This window comes from Gymnoscopelus microlampas, assembly GCF_963454915.1.
Source record: "Gymnoscopelus microlampas genome assembly, chromosome: 23".
Taxonomy (NCBI): domain Eukaryota; kingdom Metazoa; phylum Chordata; class Actinopteri; order Myctophiformes; family Myctophidae; genus Gymnoscopelus; species Gymnoscopelus microlampas.
In genome coordinates, this window is record NC_139960.1 from 19687387 (window position 1) to 19708067 (window position 20681).

The 20681-nt window shown below is 39.5% G+C and overlaps 1 protein-coding gene across 1 annotated transcript in view; it reads left to right on the plus strand.

Annotated features, from left to right (window-relative positions):
- The first annotated feature begins 14297 nt into the window (after nucleotides 1-14297).
- Nucleotides 14298-20681, plus strand: part of plxnc1 (plexin C1) — a 25827-nt gene continuing 19443 nt past the window's right edge. Inside the window, exons 1-11 of the mRNA XM_084049453.1 lie at nucleotides 14298-15410; nucleotides 16022-16153; nucleotides 16809-16943; nucleotides 17248-17348; nucleotides 17993-18098; nucleotides 18407-18572; nucleotides 19371-19473; nucleotides 19560-19632; nucleotides 19849-19890; nucleotides 20373-20506; nucleotides 20606-20681. The exon at nucleotides 20606-20681 is cut by the window's right edge and continues 101 nt beyond it. Of these exons, the coding sequence (XP_083905579.1) occupies nucleotides 14385-15410; nucleotides 16022-16153; nucleotides 16809-16943; nucleotides 17248-17348; nucleotides 17993-18098; nucleotides 18407-18572; nucleotides 19371-19473; nucleotides 19560-19632; nucleotides 19849-19890; nucleotides 20373-20506; nucleotides 20606-20681 (2094 nt within the window). The 5' untranslated portion in view covers nucleotides 14298-14384. The remainder of the gene's footprint in view (nucleotides 15411-16021; nucleotides 16154-16808; nucleotides 16944-17247; nucleotides 17349-17992; nucleotides 18099-18406; nucleotides 18573-19370; nucleotides 19474-19559; nucleotides 19633-19848; nucleotides 19891-20372; nucleotides 20507-20605) is intronic.

A 20681-nucleotide genomic window follows, 5' to 3' on the forward strand; every position in this document is an offset into this window, starting at 1 on the left:
TATTATTATATTATTATTATTATTATTATTATGTGATGTGGATTGACGTGATGAAGCTTTACTCGCAAATGACGGCACAAATAACGAGTAACTATACGTGATGCACATGCCGACATCCGTCAAACACCTTCACATCACATACTGGTCATATGCGATGTGGATTGGCGTGATTAAGCTTTACCGCAAATGACGCAACGCAAAATCAATTGTGCCAATATTTGTCAGCAATACAGCAACAGCATGAATGACATTAGTACACAACACTATGAATGACATTAGTACACAATATACAACACTATGAATGACATTAATACACAACATACAACACAAGCAACAGGAATAACCAAAGTCATTAACCCTTTAAGACCTGAAGCCGATTCTACATGTCTCCTAAATCCCAACAGTTTTCTGAAAAACATAAGTTTCTATATCAGTGGTTCTCAAACTTATTCATGTCAAGGACCCCCAAAATGATATGTATTTGGCCGCGGACACCCATCAAAATATTTTGTTCCAGGGACCCCCCTCCCCCCCGCAGAAGCAAAGATTTGAGTTAAAAAATATTTGCTTTAAATATATATATTCAAAGATTTGCACACATTTTCACGAATTTTCAAAAACAACAGATCTACAAGCTCATAGCGCGGCACTCGGTGCTGCGCTATGAGCTTGCATATCTGCTATTTTTGAATAGCCAAAGTGTAAAATAAAGCTTTTTAGCTCAAATCTAAAAATGACACAGTTCCAGGTCTTAATGGGTTAAATGCATATGATATGAATGATGGCCCTACATCTCTCCCTGTTCTGACCTACTGTAAACAACGGCGTGTACCTCGCCTAAAAGAAAAAATTGCCGACCGATGTGAATGACGAGCTATCCGCAAATGTCGTGAAATAATCACAAAATCACATAAATCCACATCACATATAACCCTAACCCTACGACCAGTAATGTGATGTTATTATTATTATTATTATTATTATTATGTGATGTGGATTGACGTGATGAAGCTTTACTCGCAAATAGCCTGAAACGGTACAACGGCAATAAAATTACGCGAAACGACACACGACGTAAAGGACGACATGCATCACATACCTCCACATATGTTCATATGTGACGTGGACTAACGTGATGATGTTTTACCCGCATATGTTGTGAAATGACACAACACAAGACATACATCACATCAATGCACATCACATACGGCCCCCGTGTACGGTCATATGTGATGTGGGCTGACGTGATGAAGACTTACCTGCATATGACGGAAGCGACGTGAAATCAAATGTAATTTTTACCCGCATGTGTTGTGAAATGACAACACATACATCACATCAATCCACATCACATACTACACTACACTACACCATGGACTTATGTGATGTGGGCTGACGTGATGAAGACTTACCTGCACGGATATGACGTGAAATCCTGAGACGCGACGCAAATCAAATTACTTAACGCAAATGACGCGAAATGCTACGAGACATAAATCACACAAACGCTGGCCGTGACCCAATAATAAAAAAAAATGGTCCAGTCCCTTACATATTCTTCACGAATGACGGGCATTGAACGCAAACGACGCAAACCGCTGGCCCGCCACCCGTTAAATGACGCAACGCAAGCGGCGCTGATAGTGCAAATTTTACAGTTAAAGCTAAAAAAATGTTTAGTTGATACTATGACAGGGCAAAAAAAAAGCTATATTTTTAACTTTATCAAAAATAGATAAAGCACAAATAGGTTTAACTATGTGAGTTTGCTATGTGACCAAGAGCCACATATACTATACCCTGTCACTATATTATACAACCTAGTATACATATACTGTACCCTGTCACTATATTATACAACCTAGTATACATATACTATACCCTGTCACTATATTATACAACCTAGTATACATCTACTGTACCCTGTCACTATATTATACAGCTTAGCGTAGGCCTACATATACTGTACCCTGTCATTACATAAACAGCCTGGATACGTATACTGTCAGTACTACGAATAGAACCAAATGGACCAGTGACGGGTCCATTTGGTTCCATTTGTAAAAAACTCAAAGACACACTAGAAGGAAAAAAAGTTATAACTTTATTCAAGCAAATAATGAAGAGAAAAGAGGGGAAGTTAAAGTATGGAGGTCAGGCAGAAACCTTGTATGTCCAAAATTGTTACTTTTTAAAATGGACACAAAATAACCTGTGTTCCAATGGATCCAATATAATTATCATGATCTTTGCGTTGTGAGCTTGTAGATCGGCTGTTTGTACTGCTTTAGTATGTGACACTGTCACACGGTATGACCAAGTAAAGAAATGTCTTTACGACAAAAAAATAATTATATATATATATATATATATATATATATATATATATATATATATATATATATATATATATATATATATATATATATATATATATATAGTTTCTGCCCGACAACCAATGATAGACCGTGTCACTACTTTCACTTACCTTGAACAGCAGCCACGACTCAAACAGCAGATGAAATTAAAAAAACACTAAGAAGCAAATGACACCACGCACATCATTTGCTTTCTCTTTTAGTTTGCACAGACCTACAGCATAGATGACTGTTAACACAGTGTTAATGGGGCTACATGCTACCATAATGATACCAGACATAAATCACATAGCTCCACATCACATACATTTGTACACACAAACCACTAGTGAAGAACTAGTGCAATAGACAGGCAAGAAGAAAGAAATGTGTTTGTGAAAAGAAATATAGACAAAAATAAAAAATCGATCAAATAACTCAGACACAAAAGTAAATAAAAACAAATAATCTTGTTATTGCTTTATTAAAGAAAAGAATAGAGAAAAAGAGGAGAAGTTACGACCACACATGTGATGTGGACCGATGTGATCAAAGTTTTGGGCGCAAATGACGTGAAACAATAAATAAAATCACATTAATCCACATCACAGAAAGGCACATGGTCCTATGTGATGTGGACCGACGTGATGAAGCTTTACCCACAAATGACACGATGCAAATGACGTGAAACGATAGACGACGCAAATTACCACATACATGGTATGGTAGCATGTAGCATGTAGCCCCCTTAACAAGCAGCAGCTGCAATCAAAAGGTTCCTACCTTCCTGCCATCTTCACTTACGGACGTCTACTTCTTGTCATCTTCGTGTTCTGTAAAGACACAAAAAAGAAAACAAAAACGTTGAGTTGAGCAGGCCTTACAGGGTGACATTTTGGAAGCCAAGATGGTCTGTAGAGCCATAAGCTGGTCACTGACAGGGCTGTGTCACCATTATGGCATTTTACTTGAGTAATTGTCACAAATAATTGTGATTAAGGATTTAATTGTATTGTACATGAACATTGAACATGTTTGAAAATAAATCAACATTTTTGTAACTAGAAGAGTGGGCACCCGGGAAAAGTGGGCACTTCAATGTGTAATTGGCCATTTCTATTCCTCAAAGTAAGTAATTAAGTAACTTAAAGGAGTAGTTCACCCACAAAATGACTTATTTTCTATCAATTGCACACGCCATGAAGCCTTAATTCATGGATTTGTTTTTGTCGCATTCCTATGCCAATAATTAGATTCCCGTCTCCTACCGGCTAATGTATCTGGTAGGAGACACAAAGTAAATTATTTGTGTCTCCTACCGGAAATACACCCGGTCATCAAATGATTGGCTTAGTAATGAGACAAAAACTAAATCATGAATTCAAGGCTTCATGGGGTGTGCAATTTATAGAAAATAAGTGATTTTTTGGGTGAACTACTCCTTTAAGTACATGCTTTGAAGATGCTTGACTGGCCTACAGCCACTGTGGGCATAAAACAATACGTTTTAGGTCTGATAATGATGTACCCACCCGTACATGTTCACATCATGTATACTTTACATTACTTAAAAAGGGATAGTTCACCCAAAAACATACTTTTTTTCGATTAGTCACCCCACGGAGCCTTGAATTATGGACCGGTAGGCACAAAGGAGACTCTTTGTGTCTCCTACCGGAACCGCTGCCGGTCATCAAATTATTGGTTCAGGAATGAGACAAAAACAAAAACATATTCATGAATTCATGTCTCCATGGGGTGACTAATCCATAGGAAAAAGTGTTTTAAACCGTTGGTTCTCAAAGTGGGGTCCGGGGACCCCCAGGGGTACTTGAGGGGGTTCCAGGGGGTCCCCAGCTAAATGATGGACAGGAACCAAATGGACCCTTATGGGTCTGTAACTCAGAGAGTGTACAAATGGAACCAAATGGACCCGTTACACTCTCAGAGTTAAATTGACATTGGTTTTACAATGTGAATTGGGGTCCCAGAGGTATAAATGCCACTAGATGGGGGTCCGTAGCCTAATGCATGTCAAACTGGGGGGTCCTTGAAATGAAAATGGTTGAGAATCACTGCTAGAGAGCCGTAAAAACCTTCTCTTATTGGGGTCCCTGGCTTATCTTACCAATACCAAATGCATAGAATTTTGGGGGTCCTTGACATGAAAAAGATTGAGCACCACTGATATAGAAACATAGGTTTTTCAGAATACTGTTGAGATTTAGGAGACATGTAGAATCGGCTTCAGGTCTCAATGGGTTAAGTTCTCCTCAGCAAAGGGATGCTAGGGTTCAAGTGGTTAATGTAAAAAAAGATTTGGCGGACCCCCTGTAGTAACTCTGGGTCCCGGACCCCCTGTTGAAGACCCCTGCTTTAAGAACATTTTGCAAATTCTTCATTTGCTTTACATTTTGGGAGAAACATTGCCAATTTAGCAAAGAGGTGCCGTCTATTCCTGTATCAAACACCATGTTCAAGTAAAGTATAAAAATAAAAATAAAAAAAAAACATCACCACGTCCAAATGTAAATAACAACCGTTTGTTTATGAACAGAGCAACTCTGTTCATGAACTAACAGCAGTGATTTACTTTGGATGTTTGACATGTGATGGACACTATGGACACATCTTTTGCCAGGTCACCAATTTCTCCATAACACTGGAGGAGGCAGAATGTTGAGGGTTGGGATTCGGCTTGAAAATAAAACCACAGACGTCTTGGTTCAGCTCTCAGCCGCTAGACCAGTGGCTCTCAAAGTGATGTCTGATACCAGTCATCAGTTACCATGAGTATAAACCCTAGGGTTTATACTAGACCGGTCACAATTATTACGCAATAGCCTAATTGCAATTATTTGAATTTGCAATTATGTTTTGCATAATCGTCATAATCATTACCATGTTAATAATGTTCATATATTTTCAAACATTTTGTGGAAATAGCAGATCTACCAGCTCAAAACGTGTTGCGATGCGACACGTTCTGAGCTTGTAGATTGGCTATTTCCACTCTGCTAATCCCACTATGAATGTATTTGTTGTAATTAAATGATGTATATTTATGTGTCATATCTACCTTGTGCAACTTTTGTTTACGAAGCCCTAAAAGCCAAAAATAAATTACATTTGTATTCATAATGTTCCCATGCTCAACGTCAAACACAATTAAATCTTTGATCGCAATCAATCATGTGACAATGAATCGTCAACTTCCATTTTGTAATGGTGACACAGCCCTAGTTTATAATGGCCAGCAGTGGTGGAAGAAAATACTGATTTGTTTTTACTTAAGTAAAAGTATCACTACTGCAATGTAGAAATACTCTGTTACAAGTTAAAGTCCAGAATTCAAAATTCACTTGAGTAAAAGTACAAAGGTACAGGTATCAAAATGTACTTGAAGTACCAAAAATAAAAAGTACTCATTATGTAGAATATCCTGTTTCAAAAGTTTTCAAAATATATTAAAATCTTTTAAAAATAGCCGATCTACAAGCTCACAATGCGTCGCATCGCATTGTGAGCTTGTAGATCGGCTAATTTCAAATGGCCAAAATGTATATAGGGCTGAAGTGGTTAATAATTGTTTTTCTTAATTATAGTAAAAATCTACAAAGTAACTAAAATAAAGTTTTCAAATAAATGTAGTGAAGTAATAAGTACAATATTTGGATCCGAGATGTAGTGGAGTAAAAGTAAAAGTATTGAAATTTGGAAATACTCAAGGAAAGTACAAATCCCTTGAAATTGCACTTAATACAGTACTCAAGTAAATGCACCTAGTTACTTTCCACCACTGCTGGCCAGGTGTGATCCAGGTACGTACCGTGTGGGGCCTCCCGCCGCGTAGTTGAAGATAGCTGGTATTAATAGAGCCGCGTAGGTTGTATGGCACCACGTCCCGAGCACCGTACGCCTTGTATCTCAAACGGAGAACGTTCGTTGGCACCGTTATACGTTTCAGCTCTCAGGGCCTCGTTGTTGCGTCAACGCCATCGAGGTTCCATCTTCAAGCCCCTTGTCCTGAGTTACAGACACTCTATTACCAGCTATCTCCTGATGACTCCATCCATCCTTTGAACCTTCCCTGAAGCATTCATACAGTGAGTCAAACGCTGAGTCATAGCTAGGAGCCATGACTCAGCGTTTTTAACTCACTGTATGAAGTAGATTTAGTCCACTCTGCAGAAGGTCACATGATTAACCTGCAAGACACAGATATATACCAACATTAAATTTAATATATTGTATAATAATAACAATAATAATAGAAAATACAGTTTTTAAGTAGGCTATAGTGCAGGGGTGATACAACTTTGATGGTGTATAGGGCCACTATATTTCCACACTCACTCCAGAGGGACACATTGCATATTATTGTTACTGTCGGGCAGACGCCTCTTATCTCCATATTTTTACTTTTTTTGTAAATTAACCCATTGAGACCTGAAGCCGATTCTACATGTCTCCTAAATCCCAACAGTTTTCTGAAAAACGTATGTTTCTATATCAGTGGTGCTCAATCTTTTTCATGTCAAGGACCCCCAAAATTATATGTATTTGGCCGTGGACCCCCATCAAAATATCTTGTTCCAGGGACCCCCCAGAAGCAAAGATTTGAGTTAAAAATGTTCGCTTTAAAAATATATATATTCAAAGATTTGCACACATTTTCACGATTTTTCAAAAATAGCAGATCTACAAGCTCGTAGCGCGGCACTCAGTGCCGCGCTATGAGCTTGTATATCTGCTATTTTTGAATAGCCCAAAGTGTAAAATAATGCTTTTTAGCTCAAATCTAAAAATGACACAGTTCCAGGTATTAAAGGGTTAAATTCGTCATTCTATGTCACACAAAAGTAGCAAAAAATAGCTGATCTACAAGCTCAAAGCGCGTCGCATTGCGACGCGTTTTGAGCTTGTAGATCAGCTATTTTGGAATTGGAATCCTGACAGTTTTTTTTTAAATTTAATTTCAAACGGATTTGCTTATAATTAAGTTAACTTTATGAACTTAAATACAAATACATTGGATATAAAGTCATTGAACTAATAATATAGACTGGAGTAATTAAAGCGGGTCATGATTGCATGTTTGGAATTGGAACAGCTGAAATCAATAACATATATCACTATTAACCTGCGGGCCGCATTAAGTTAAGGTGAGGGCCGCGTGTGGCCCCCGGGCCGCCAGTTGTCCATGTATGCTATAGTGTTAACCCTTTAAGACCGGGAACGCGTCAGTGTAAACACTTTAACCATTATCTTACACTTTGGCTATTCAAAAATAGCAGATCTACAAGCTCACCGAGTGCGGCGCTATGAGCCTGCATATCTGCTATTTTTTGAAAAATTTTGAAAATTTCTGAATTTCTTTTACTCAAATATTTGCTTCTGGGGGGTCCCTGGAACAAATATACATATAATTTTGGGTGGTCCTTGTCCTTGACATGAAAAAGTTTGATTATAGCAACATAAGTTTTTTTCAAAAAACGTATGATTTAGAACATTGGTTCTCAAAGTGGGGTCCGGGGACCCCCAGGGGTACTTGAGGGGGTTCCAGGGGGTCCCCAGCTAAATGATGGACAGTGACCAAATGGACCCTTATGGGTCTGTAACTCTGAGAGTGTACAAATGGAACCAAATGGACCCTAACGGGTCCATTTGGTTCCATTTGTACACTCAGAGTTAAATTAACATTGATTTTACAATGTGAATTGGGGTCCCAGAGACATACATGCCATTAAATGGGGGTCTGTAGCCCTAATGCATGTCAAACTGGGGGTCTTTGAAATTTTAAATGGTTGAAAATCACTGCTAGAGAGCCGTAAAAATCTTCTATTATGGGGTTCCCTGGCTTATCTTTTCAAATGGGGGTCCGCGGGCTAATAAATGTCTATTTGGGGGTCCTTGGCACAAAAAAGTTTGAGAACCACTGATTTAGAAGACATTTGCAGAATCCCCCCAGAAGCAAATATTAGTGTTAAAAATGTTCGCTTTAAAAAAACATATTGAAAAATGTGGACACATTTTCAAGTAGTACCATCAACAGTAGCAGATCTACAAGCTTGAAACGTGGCACAAAGCAACACGTTTTGAGCTTGTAGATCTGCTACTTTTTTTTAAGTTTAGATTACTTATTATCCTGCCTGAGTGTTGTTTATCTTATGTTACAATTTAGCTCAGTTTAATCTCTATCCTTAGGCTTTTACATTTGTTTTGTTCTAGATATTTCATGAAAAGTATGAAATGTGAAAATATGAAATGTGAAAAGTGCTGTACAAATAAAATGACATTATTATCATTATCCTATCTTTGACATTCTTAACACTCTCCAAAAATAGTGTTTGTTAGTTGGTTCCATGTTAAAGTCTCAAACATCTTGATAAATGTATGTTACTCTAAATATAACGTGTTTATCCCAAAGCCACAGATGTTATCCCACCATACAGACCCTTTATGTTCGGTAATATTCCGCATTATTCGATAAATAAATGTTTCAATCTGGTCTGTCTGAACATCACTGTATATATCATTCAATGGGTGTAAGTGGCGCTGTTGCAGGTGAACACCGGTATTACACCCCATGTAATCCAGGAAATACAATGACGTTCATCCACAGAGGGGATTAAAACACTTCTTTATTAATCTATACTGAACATTAACTGAACACCAACACCCCGTATGTACGGATAACATCTGTGGCTTTAAGATAATCACTTTATATTTACAATGCATACATAAGTATAGACGCACGAGCCTTAAACACAGAACCACAAACGATTTGGTAAAGTGGCTGTTGCAGCAGGTAAATGTCCATGTAAATGTGGAACTAGAACGGCGTTCAGACGCACACGGGACTAAGACGCGTCTTTCTCTACGTAATATTACGGAACACAACAGACCCGTATGGACGTGTAACATCCGTGTCTTTGTGTTTAAACACTTTATATGTTGGATTGGGTTCATTTATGAGGATTTATGATCCGTTTAAAACTACCAACAAACATCAGACTCGATCACCATAAATAATACAATCCCTGACGGGCCGCCCGTCTTGATCCAAGACTAAAGTAGATTTATAAACACACATGAACATATGGCAGGGTTAGATCTACAAACCCCCACACAGTGAGTGTTTAAACTTTAGATATAAATCAAACATTACCTTCAGCAGAGCGGCGCGACATTGTGCAAGCTAAAATGTTTGAAAGCAGACGTAGTGCTGCATGGGTCTGTTTTAAATCCGTATTCACATCCGGTTTAAAGCCCCGCCTACTGGATCCGGTGCGTTGAACACGTTCAAACGAACGTCACATAGACAAACCATTTGCGTTTTCTGACCGGATCTTCATCCTGCAGAGTGAATAGATCCCCACAGACTGCTTTTTACTCATCAACACTAAATCATCTTCACCTGTGCAGAGCAGCGGTGTAAAGTAACTAAGTACATGTACTCCTGTACTTACGTATAATTTTGAGGTATTTGTACTTTATTTGAGTATTTTCAATACTTTTACTTCTACTCCACTACATCTCAGAGGCAAATATTGTACTTTTACTTCACCACAATTACTTGAAAGCTTTAGTTACTAGTTACTTTATAGATGTTTAATATGATTACAAAACATGCATTAACCACTACAGTCCTATGCATACTTAGGCTATTTGAAATCTACAAGCTCACAATGCGTTGTGAGCTTGTAGATCTGCTTTTTTCAAAGCATTTTTACACATTTGGAAACTTGTGAAATGGGATATTCTGCAAAATGAGTACTTTTACTTTCAGCACTTAAGTATATTTTAATGTGAATACTTTTGTACTTTGCATATGTGAATCGTGTATATTTACATATTTGAATAAATTGTCTATTTAAAACCAGTATGTTTTAAAACAAAAAAAATCGATTCAATTTAAAATACAGCATCACAATCATTTTAACCACTTTATCCATATTTTATACTTTGGCCATTCAAAAATATCAGATCTACAAGCTCACAGCGCGTCACTTCGAGGCGGCGCAGCAAGCTTGTACATCTGATATTTTTAAAAATGTTTGAAACGTCTTGAAAATGTTTGGAACATTTTGAATGATGTTGAATTTCTTAACATAACTTTTCTCTTCTGGGGGTCCCTGGCACTAAATATTTTTCAGATGGGGGCCCCTGGGCCAGGGGGTCCCTAGGGGTCCGTGGCCATAAAGCATACGTTAATGTGGGGGTCTCTACTGATTTATAGCATCCATAACTAGACGCGTCGCAATTCTGGGAAATTGCAAAGTGTGGTTGCGCCGACCGTATCACGACTCGAGGGATACGCCGGGAGGAATACCGTCGGAGGCCGTGCGACGTGCCATTCGAATCGGGTGCCGATCGGATCCTGCCTTCGTGATACGTGCCGTTTTGATTTTAGGAAATAGGCCCCTCCCACTAAATAAATAGGCCCCTCCCACAAATGTAACAGACTCAATCGTATTGTCACGTCACTCCTGATATCGGTCACATGTTTTTAAGACATTGCGCAAGAGTTGCGCCCGTAGAGATAACATTACTGATTCCCCTACTGGTCAAATGTTGAATTGCATCTTCTAATGCAAAATATCATGGAACCGGCTGAGGACAGAGGCGAATTAAATACTTTTTTCAACTCGTTGGATAGATTTTATTGTGCGCTAGAACTTAAAATATCTGAGAGAATGGCGGAAAACCTTTACTTTTTGGATACGATGTGCAGAAAAGGGTAAGAAACATGTAAAGTGGAAAATGTGCGACAATGTCCTGCTAAAACGGCACCGAGAAACGAGGAACCTCATCTCGGAGCTATACAGCGGAGGGAGAGGTTCCGTAGGGGCTATCTAACTTGTTGACTGATTGGTCTTTATGACGGTCCATCACTTTTCCAAGCATATGATTGGTTGGACGTCCTGTGATGTGTGTGTGCTTAGCCAATTTTAGAGGGAGTGGTTTTGGTGTGTCTGAAGGACTCACATAGTGTATTTAAACGGGAGTATTAAGTGACAATCGTAGCACTTAGTGCATAAGTGATGAATGAGGCTATTATATTACTATATTTAGGCTATTTTGTCTTCACCCAAATGTATTGAGAAAGTAGCCTAAGTTAATGTGCCTCATGTTTTATTATAATATGTAATAGTGAGCAGTATAGCATTCATGTGCAATGGGCTTCCATAACATTTCTGGAGCAGGTAAATTATTTGGAAGTAGGCCTACAGTTTGTCAGAAATTAGACTAATAATCAGCGAATATTGATATACAACGAGCATGCATTCTCCTTTCATGACGTTAGCATGGACTGTCTGGTGTACAATTTACGGTACAGTTCTGTAGTAATGAGAAGTAATTTGTTCCTAATAACAACATAATAATTCTTATTAAGCAAAAAGGTATAGGCAGAAGTATAATGTGTCATGACGTTAGCACGGAATAGCTGGTGTACAACTTACGGTACAGTTCTGTAGTAATGAGAGGTAGTTTGTTCCTTATAACAACATAATAATTTGTATTAAAGGGTTAGTTCAGATTTTTTGAGTATTTTCTGTAGGAAATACTTACCATTAATGTAGTGGTTGCAAAGGTATTAATTGATTGCCCGAGTCCCGTGGTCAGAGTTATGGTCCGTTTCTGATAAATATGAAGTAGTTCCGGTAGATTAGTAGATTTGGTGGGGGCCGCTCATTAAAAATAAATTAATTTAAAAAACTAGCGTCATTTGTATTGTTGACCTATTTCTACCATATAGAGCAAGTTTCGTTCAATTTCGACCCCTCTGTCACATGGTACTAATGTTTGTGTCCAGAATCACTGCGCCGCGGCAGCCTACTCACGCACAAAATATATGACACAAAAAATAGTACCATGTGACAGAGGGGTCGAAATTGAACGAAACTTGCTCTATGTGGTAGAAATAGGTCAACAATACAAACGACGCTAGTTTTTTGAATTTATTTATTTTTAATGAGCAGCCCCCACCAAATCTACTAATCTACCGGAACTACTTCATATTTATCAGAACCGGACCATAACTCTGACCACGGGACTCAGGCAATCTACAGAAAATACTCAAAAAATCTGAACTAACCCTTTAAGCAAAAAAGGCAGGAAGAATATAATGTGTCATGAAGTTTGCCCGGAATGGCTGATGTACAATTTACGGACAGTTCTGTTGTAATTATATGTAAAGTAACTTGAAGTAAGTGGAAATAACATTAAATAAAGGCCTAATAAATAAACGAAACCCTTACAGTAGACTAATAGTAGCCTAACATCACATCGTGTAGTTAGTAGTTGCGGGGTTCTTATTAGGCTTTGTTAGGTCTTATTAGGCTTTGTTAGGTCTTATTAGGCTTTATTAGCCTCTAGGAATTATGTTCCATAATTAGAGTATAACTGTGTTTGTTTCTGTCTAATAGCAGAGAACACCATTTCTAATAACACCTTTTGTTACTTTTCATTCAATTTCTAATTAGAACATAATTAAGGGATAATAGTGGAAAATAAGGGTATAACAACGTTTGTTTCTTAATAATAAAAAAACATTATTGCTAATAAGAAACACATTATTTGTAATAACGGCTTATTATGTCAAATTAGTGTACCGTAAATTGTGCTGCGACCAAAATACTTTACAAACGTCAATTAAGTCCACATAACAACAGGAAGCTTCTAATCACGTTCTACCCAGATTTGGCTCTAACATGGAGTTAAATTCGTTCTCCTGCTATATGCCACAAAAATGTGCAATGCCATACCAACAGTCGTAAAGGAGTGTAAATCCCCTACTCTCCTTCAAAACCATTTACAGCATTTACAGGTGGCTGCAATTCGAAACTGGCCCCTGTAAAAGTCAAAGCTTAGTTTTAGCAAACTGCTAATAAAGTATTCAATCAATCAATCAATAAATCAGAACCAAACAGTGAACATCTCCATCTTGTGGACCTGGTTTGACACTAAGTACAAAGTCTATCACCTGTTCCCACTCCCATCATCAGCCCTGTTCCATGCCCATCTACAGGTAGACTAGCCTAGGCCTACTTGTTGCCACTAGCCATCAACTTGCTGACCTGAGTGTGAGTGTGTGTGTGTGTGTGTGTGTGTGTGTGTGTGTGTGTGTGTGTGTGTGTGTGTGTGTGTGTGTGTGTGTGTGTGTGTGTGTGTGTGTGTGTGTGTGTGTGTCTGTGTCTGTGTGTGTGTGTGTGTGTGTGTGTGTGTGTGTGTGTGTGTGTGTGTGTGTGTGTGTGTGTGTGTGTGTGTGTGTGTGTGTGTGTGTGTGTGTGTGTGTGTGTGTGTGTGTGTTTCTGTCCAGCTGCTTGCCTGCCAATTTTTATTTATATTATTACGTTACAAGATGTCTACAAACACAACACCAGAGGGAGCTCCACAAATCACCTTCAACCCAAATGTGTCTCAAAGTAACAAGGAGTTAAATTTGTTCTAAATGATGCTAAATGATGGATAGTTATGAATCAAATGGGCCCTTATGGGTCTGTAACTCTGAGAGTGTACAAATGGAACCAAATGGACCCTAATGGGTCCATTTGGTTCCATTTGTACACTCTCAGAGTAAATGGGGGTCCGTCCGTAGCCTTAATGCATGTCAAACTGGGTGGTCCTTGAATTAAAATGGTTGAAAATCACTGCTAGAGCCGTAAAAATCTTCTCTTATGGAGGTGGCATACAGTCAAATGGGGGTCCGCGGGCTAATAAGTGTGCATTTGGGTCCTTGACGTGACAAAGTTTGAGAAGCACTGACCCATACGCACTATTACGCAGTAGTGGTTGTTAGGCTATTTCCCTCCATCATCTGCAGACAGACTGCACAACACCGGATCTTAGCAGTTCTCACATCAGCTTTGAAGCACGCAAAGGAAGCGCGCCGTGTTTGTTCCCCTTAGCAACTCACTCACAGCACTCTTTGATTTTTGGCACAGTGTCGGAGCGCAGTGTGCCATCATACACTGTCTGTGTCCCCAGGGGAATTGGCAGGGGAATTGACAGTTGTACAAGATGAGGGCCATTCTAGGACTCAAGCTGTTATTTGTACTGAGTATGAGATCTGGTTGGTGCGATCAGGACGCAGATTTCACTTTTGACGGAGATGTCCGCGACTTTGCTGTCGCCAACGATTCCGTTTACGTTGTCACCAAGGAGCGCCTGTACCACCTGAGCCACACGTTGTCTCAGCTCCAGAGCCGATCTCAGATAGGACACCTGACGCCGACGCCGGACGAGACTTTTCAGAGGGTTCCGGAGGGGGTCCGTGGCAACGCAACTTTCATCGTCAATACGATGGTGCCGTTCGTCGAGAACGGCACGTTGATCATCTGCGGCTTGACGTTGGGTGGATGCGACTACTGCGAGTTACTGGACCTGAAGAACATCTCAAAATCGGTGCACATGGAGAAGATCAGCGTGGGGTCTGGACCCAACGACACGTTCACTGGACGCATGGTCTACGTGGAGGTGGGCACAGGGAAGACCGAGGTGTACATTTTAGCAGCTAAAAGAAAGTACCAGGGTTGTGGCAATTTAGTAGACAGAGGGATTTACCTGCATAATACAAATGACCAACAGCCAGGGGATGGGGGTATATTTTCAGAAACTGATACAAATGGCAAGCCTCAAATCTGGACAAGACCTGATATAAACTTCGAGTTAGTGGATGGCTTTCAGATCAATTCAACCATTTACATATTCTCTAAAATACCAGATGGAAAAAATGAAGGTAGAATTCGCCTTGTTTGGCTCCAAAGCAAAACGCATAAGACGGATACCTTAAAGTCCCTGCGAGGTGCAACACTTGAGTTTGGTAATGATACCAGAAAGCGCACCAGTCTGCTGTCCTCCTCCGTTGTTCCAGGCGGCGGTCCACAGGTTCTGTGGGCAGGTGTGTTTGCGGCCACGCCGGCCAGTGACTCACAGCAGGACATAGACAATACAGTGCTTGCCATCTTTGATATCAGCCCGACCACCCCGAATGGAGCGAAAGATGATGATCCAGACTTCTGCAGCATGTGTAAGGATAAGGATAAGGTAGGCTGTAACAGCTATGTAGGTTATTAATAATGTTTATTTAAGTCATGTAATGTAAGTTGTCCAATTCTATACACATGTTTGCTTTTAAGCTTGCAGATCAGTAATTAATCCTATTAAAATCTTGTGCAAAGCTTGATTTGATTGATACTAAAAAGTCTTATATGTAGGCTATAAGAAAAGAAAGAAACCTCAACAAGAATCATAACGGGGACCCCCTTTAATGGAAAATCATGCAATATAGGTGTCAAGTTGGCAATATCCAAATGCAAAACAAACACAAGTATTCATTGTTTGTCCATGCTGGTAAAGTGATAGTAATATTAAAACACATGATACACAGTTACCTTGTTGAAAATAAATAAAACACAATCAGGGATATCAAGGGTCAATCAGGTTCATAATATATAAACACAGTGATGTAGGCTACTAGGTTTCATGCCATTTCAGGTGTGTGTGTGTGTGTGTGTGTGTGTGTGTGTGTGTGTGTGTGTGTGTGTGTGTGTGCGTGCGTGCGTGCGTGCGTGCGTGCGTGCGTGCGTGCGTGCGTGCGTGCGTGCGTGCGTGCGTGCGTGCGTGCGTGTGTCTGTGTCTGTGTCTGTGTTTTACAGGGCAAGAAGCCCAGTTCGCTGACACCAAAGAAAGTGCTGTTTAAACACAAATCCATGACCTCAGTGCTAGCAGTGAGACAGAAGTCTTGGCTGGTGTTCTTCATCGGAACAGGAGATGGACAACTCATTAAGGTCTGTGTAGTGTCTGTCATATGCTTTCAGTTAAAAGCACAACATGAGGGTTTTAAAATATATCAACGCTTAATGTTGTGTTGTTGATGTGGTATTCAGTTTGTTTTATTATCTTGTCTGATGGCAAGAACTTTGTGTCACACATGAGTGCCCTACTGTCCTACATCTCAGTAACACAATTATACACAGAACAGAATCTCTTTACACAGTGTTTTCTTTCATGCATGCATGGGCTCACATGATGAAATAAGTGAGTATAGCCCCTGGGTAACACAATCAAAACAATTTCCTTTGACATAATACTGCTGAATTTCCAAAATCAAGAATACTCCCTGAAAAAATCCATGTGCATTTTCTTAGAACTGTACAATGTAACATTAAAGTTTGTATTTGTATTTTAAGGGACACAGTCACGCCTTGACACACTTAATTTTGTCACTTTTATCAATAGCCCTTAATTACTGTCACAGTCTCAAAGGGCTTTAGATGAGCACATTTAACAAAGGAAACAAACAATACCCCCCGTCCTTATAGAAGAAAAACTTTGGAGAAAAAAAAAAGCAATATGAATAACGAAATAGTAGATCATTTGCGCCAGAAGCGGAAGGCTACACTGTTATATATACCGTATTTGTTGATTTACTCTCCATGTTAGCTTGCTATAGACAAGGCGTATCAGACCGCCTGCCCCAGGGTGCTGCACAGGACTGATGATGACCGGAAAGTGTTTCACAAAATCCATCTGGACCCGGTGGACAGTAAACATGTATATGTGGCAATAAAAAATCAGGTTGGTCATACATGTGTACAAGGATAACATATACATATTGTATAACTTTACAACTATGATGCTATATGTGATCTATGTTTGCATAATGTGTGTGTGTGTGTGTGTGTGTGTGTGTGTGTGTGTGTGTGTGTGTGTGTGTGTGTGTGTGTGTGTGTGTGTGTGTGTGTGTGTGTGTGTGTGTGTGTGTGTGCGTGCGTGCGTGCGTGCGTGCGTGCGTGCGTGCGTGCGTGCGTGCGTGCGTGCGTGCGTGCGTGCGTGCGTGCGTGCGTGCGTGCGTGCGTGCGTGTGTGTGTGTGCGTTCTAGATGAACCGTGTACCTGTATCTGAGTGTGAATTACACATAAGTCTGGAGGCCTGTTGGTCTGCACAGGACCCCTATTGTGGCTGGTGTGATACAAAAAATAGGTCAGTCACAGTTATTACAGGTATTTGCACTGGTTCCTCATACTCTTCTGTGATTGCTATTATATTCTCCAGGCCAGGAGTCCCCCCTGTGTTGTGTCTTTCTGTACACAGCTAATCTTGGAAACAGCTGGACTGATCAGCATCAAACGTTTTGTACACGCTGCCAGTATAGGCCGATATTTTTCAAATCGGCCTCATGGTGGCGCTACACCAGGCCGCTTTGTTTTGGCCTATAACTCTTGAACCTTGGGTCATACAATCAACATCTGACAAACTAGATTTTTGCATTTTCTTCAAGACACACTGTCTGCTACTACTATAGATTTTGTCTAAAACTCACATAAATCACTAAACATGATCTCTGGAGTCATGTGATGAACATGTTTACAAAGTATGCCAAAAGTCATGAATGCAAGTATCAAGCGTTCTTGTATTCATTTGAGGAACCACAAATTTGAAATTCCATGTCATATAAATGGTAGTTCCCCTACAGCCTCCTCGTGTCCTGATAGCCCTGGCTATAGGCAACCCTGCCTGGTGGAGATATGTGCTCCACGGAGTGCTTCTGGTCGTATCTTTGTTACCCGTACAAACTTTGTCCTTGGTTATAAAATGGTTTATCATTCAATTTGGCACCTTGACAGCTGCACATTTGAGGATGAATGCCCTAATTCAGTTTGGCTGTCCATTCCTGATGACTCCAATGAAGATAAAATCATCTCTCATCGAGTAGAGAAGAGCAATGGTCAGGTACAGATACATAAAAATAACATCTATGTATGTATGGAACATTGGTTGAGTCCATTTTACAATTCAGATTATTATTTTGTGATGTGCTACTTTTATTTGCTTGTTTCAGTTATGTTATGTCTTGTGAAAAGAAAATGTGGAAAGTGCTATGCAAATACATTTATTGTATTATTATTGTTATTATTATTATCACCCAGGCATTAGTTGTTGCCCACATTATCCAAGCTTCAGCAATGACAAATAATCAGATAATCTATGTATATTTATAATTTTGATTATTATTTCAAAATTATTTTTTGTCGTTTTAGATACAGCTAACTATCCAGGCTCATCTGAGTACAAGTGGGGATGTATCGCTGACAAATTTTGCCTGTGGGTTCCTCACAAGCGAAAATGTTTGTGGTCCAACAGGTCGAGCCCCACAGTTTCCGCTGTGCTCTTGTTCTCTTCCTAGTAACAGACTCCCTGCTGAAGGTCAGTGACCCTTTGAACACTCAGATACTCTTTATCAAAGGAAGTGTCAGAAAACCCTGCAGTAGCCAGCATCTCAGACATACGTTGTAGGGGTGTAACGATACATTTTAACAGTGATACGATACGCATCACGATACATGGTTGATGATACAATTCATGGACGATATTCGTTCATTTATAACAATACGATACGATACAATGATTTAAAATCGATACAGTAACTATTTAGCCAAAAGTTCTATCTGTGTGAAATGTATACGTGTGTATAGTGTAGGATTTGTCTTTTAAGAGAACATTTTATTATTATTGGTCTAAATAAGTAAACAATGATTCACTGGCAAATACATAGACATTTTTATTTGACCAAATATGGACAAACTGACATCTTGACAGGCATGCAGAGATTCCACGCATTTATAGAGATGAAGTGTAGTGATAGGGAATGCAGCTTGAAGTAATCCCTCCTGTTTTAACGTTGCTAAATACAAGGCACAAGTGCTTAGTATCGATTCTTCGCCAGACGAAAGTTCATTTTTACTTCTTTTGTTTTATGTATCCTAATGTCATTGTATAATTGTGTCTCCTTTGCTTGATGTTCTGTGTAAAGCACATTGAATTGCATTGTTGTTGAAATGTGCTTTACAAATAAAACTGCTTTGCCTTGCCTTACGAGTCACATGATACGATATGTTGCTGTTTACATCTCGATATAGTTGGATCGTTGAAATTAAAATGAATGCATCAATACAGTTACTGTATCGTTACACGCCTAATACGTTGTATTGTGTTGTTTTACAGGGCTGGATTTAACAGTCAGGATTAGACTAGGGCAGACACAACTGAAAAAGGAACTGAAGCTGACCAACTGTTCTGATTTTTCTGGACCTCCTACTTCAGTCCTGTGAGTCAGTTTGTTATTACGGTTATATGTGAGAGATATGATCTTGGATATGTTCTTATTTAGATTGGTATGTGTTCTCTATTCAGGTGTCATCAGTGCATCATGGCTGGATGTGGCTGGAGCAACAACACCTGCTCCTGGACACACCTGGGTGCTAATGTAATGATGCATGCTGTCATTGTCTTAGATAAACACAGAAATGTTACTACCAGATGTGGCAGGTCTTGGAGAGTCTGTCACAATTAAGATTATCAGTAATCTATTGGACTCCTCATCAGACGTTGAAAATGATTCTATATTCAGTTTCATTATCACAGTATGGTTTCTTGCTCCTGCATTTCACCATAGCGTTTCTCTTTTCACTTCCGTCCACAGAACAGTGTTTGTAAAATAGCTGAGTCAGGAATGGACTACCCAGTAAGTTCATTGGTCACTTACTTTCTATCTTATGTGTTATTCTAATTTTGGGGAAGAATAACAGAGCACATTCTTACTTCTTGGTGAGTTGTGGTGATCTCATATCTTCAGATATGACTGTATCACATGACATTACAGAAGAGTTATAGTTAGTTAAATACTGCTGTACATTCACACAACCCAAGATCACATCTCCAGTGTTTGGTGAAAGAAAATGGGCTGCTTTGTCCTTGAGCCTTTTAAATGAAGACTAGTATCATTATTACAACTAAAACAACAAGTCAGCTAGCTTTATTTTTACATACCAGGATATGGAGTAATCCTCTGAGGTGTGTCAACATTTAGTTTAATCCAGCATTTCAACAAACCAACTTCGTTGTTCGCTTATCCAAACTGTGTGTGTGTGTGTGTGTGTGTGTGTGTGTGTGTGTGTGTGTGTGTGTGTGTGTGTGTGTGTGTGTGTGTGTGTGTGTGTGTGTTAGAAACCAGAGATCTCCTCCATCACTCCCAGTGTGGTGTCATTCCATGGCAGAAACCATGCCCTGATGACTGGCCGTAACCTCGGTGATGTGACCAGCGTACGGATGCAGGGAGACATGGACTGCAGTCCGAAAGAGTGAGTGGAATTATTGATTCTGCACAGTAATGTATTCGTGACAGTTTGTTTGCAGTTTGTTGCAGATGTCTTTATTTTTCTCCATGTGAATGTTGGTAGATCTCCAGTATGGAACAACACAGGGGGGAGTCTGACGTTCCACATCCCCGAAGCGGACAAAGGCATGGTCAAAATA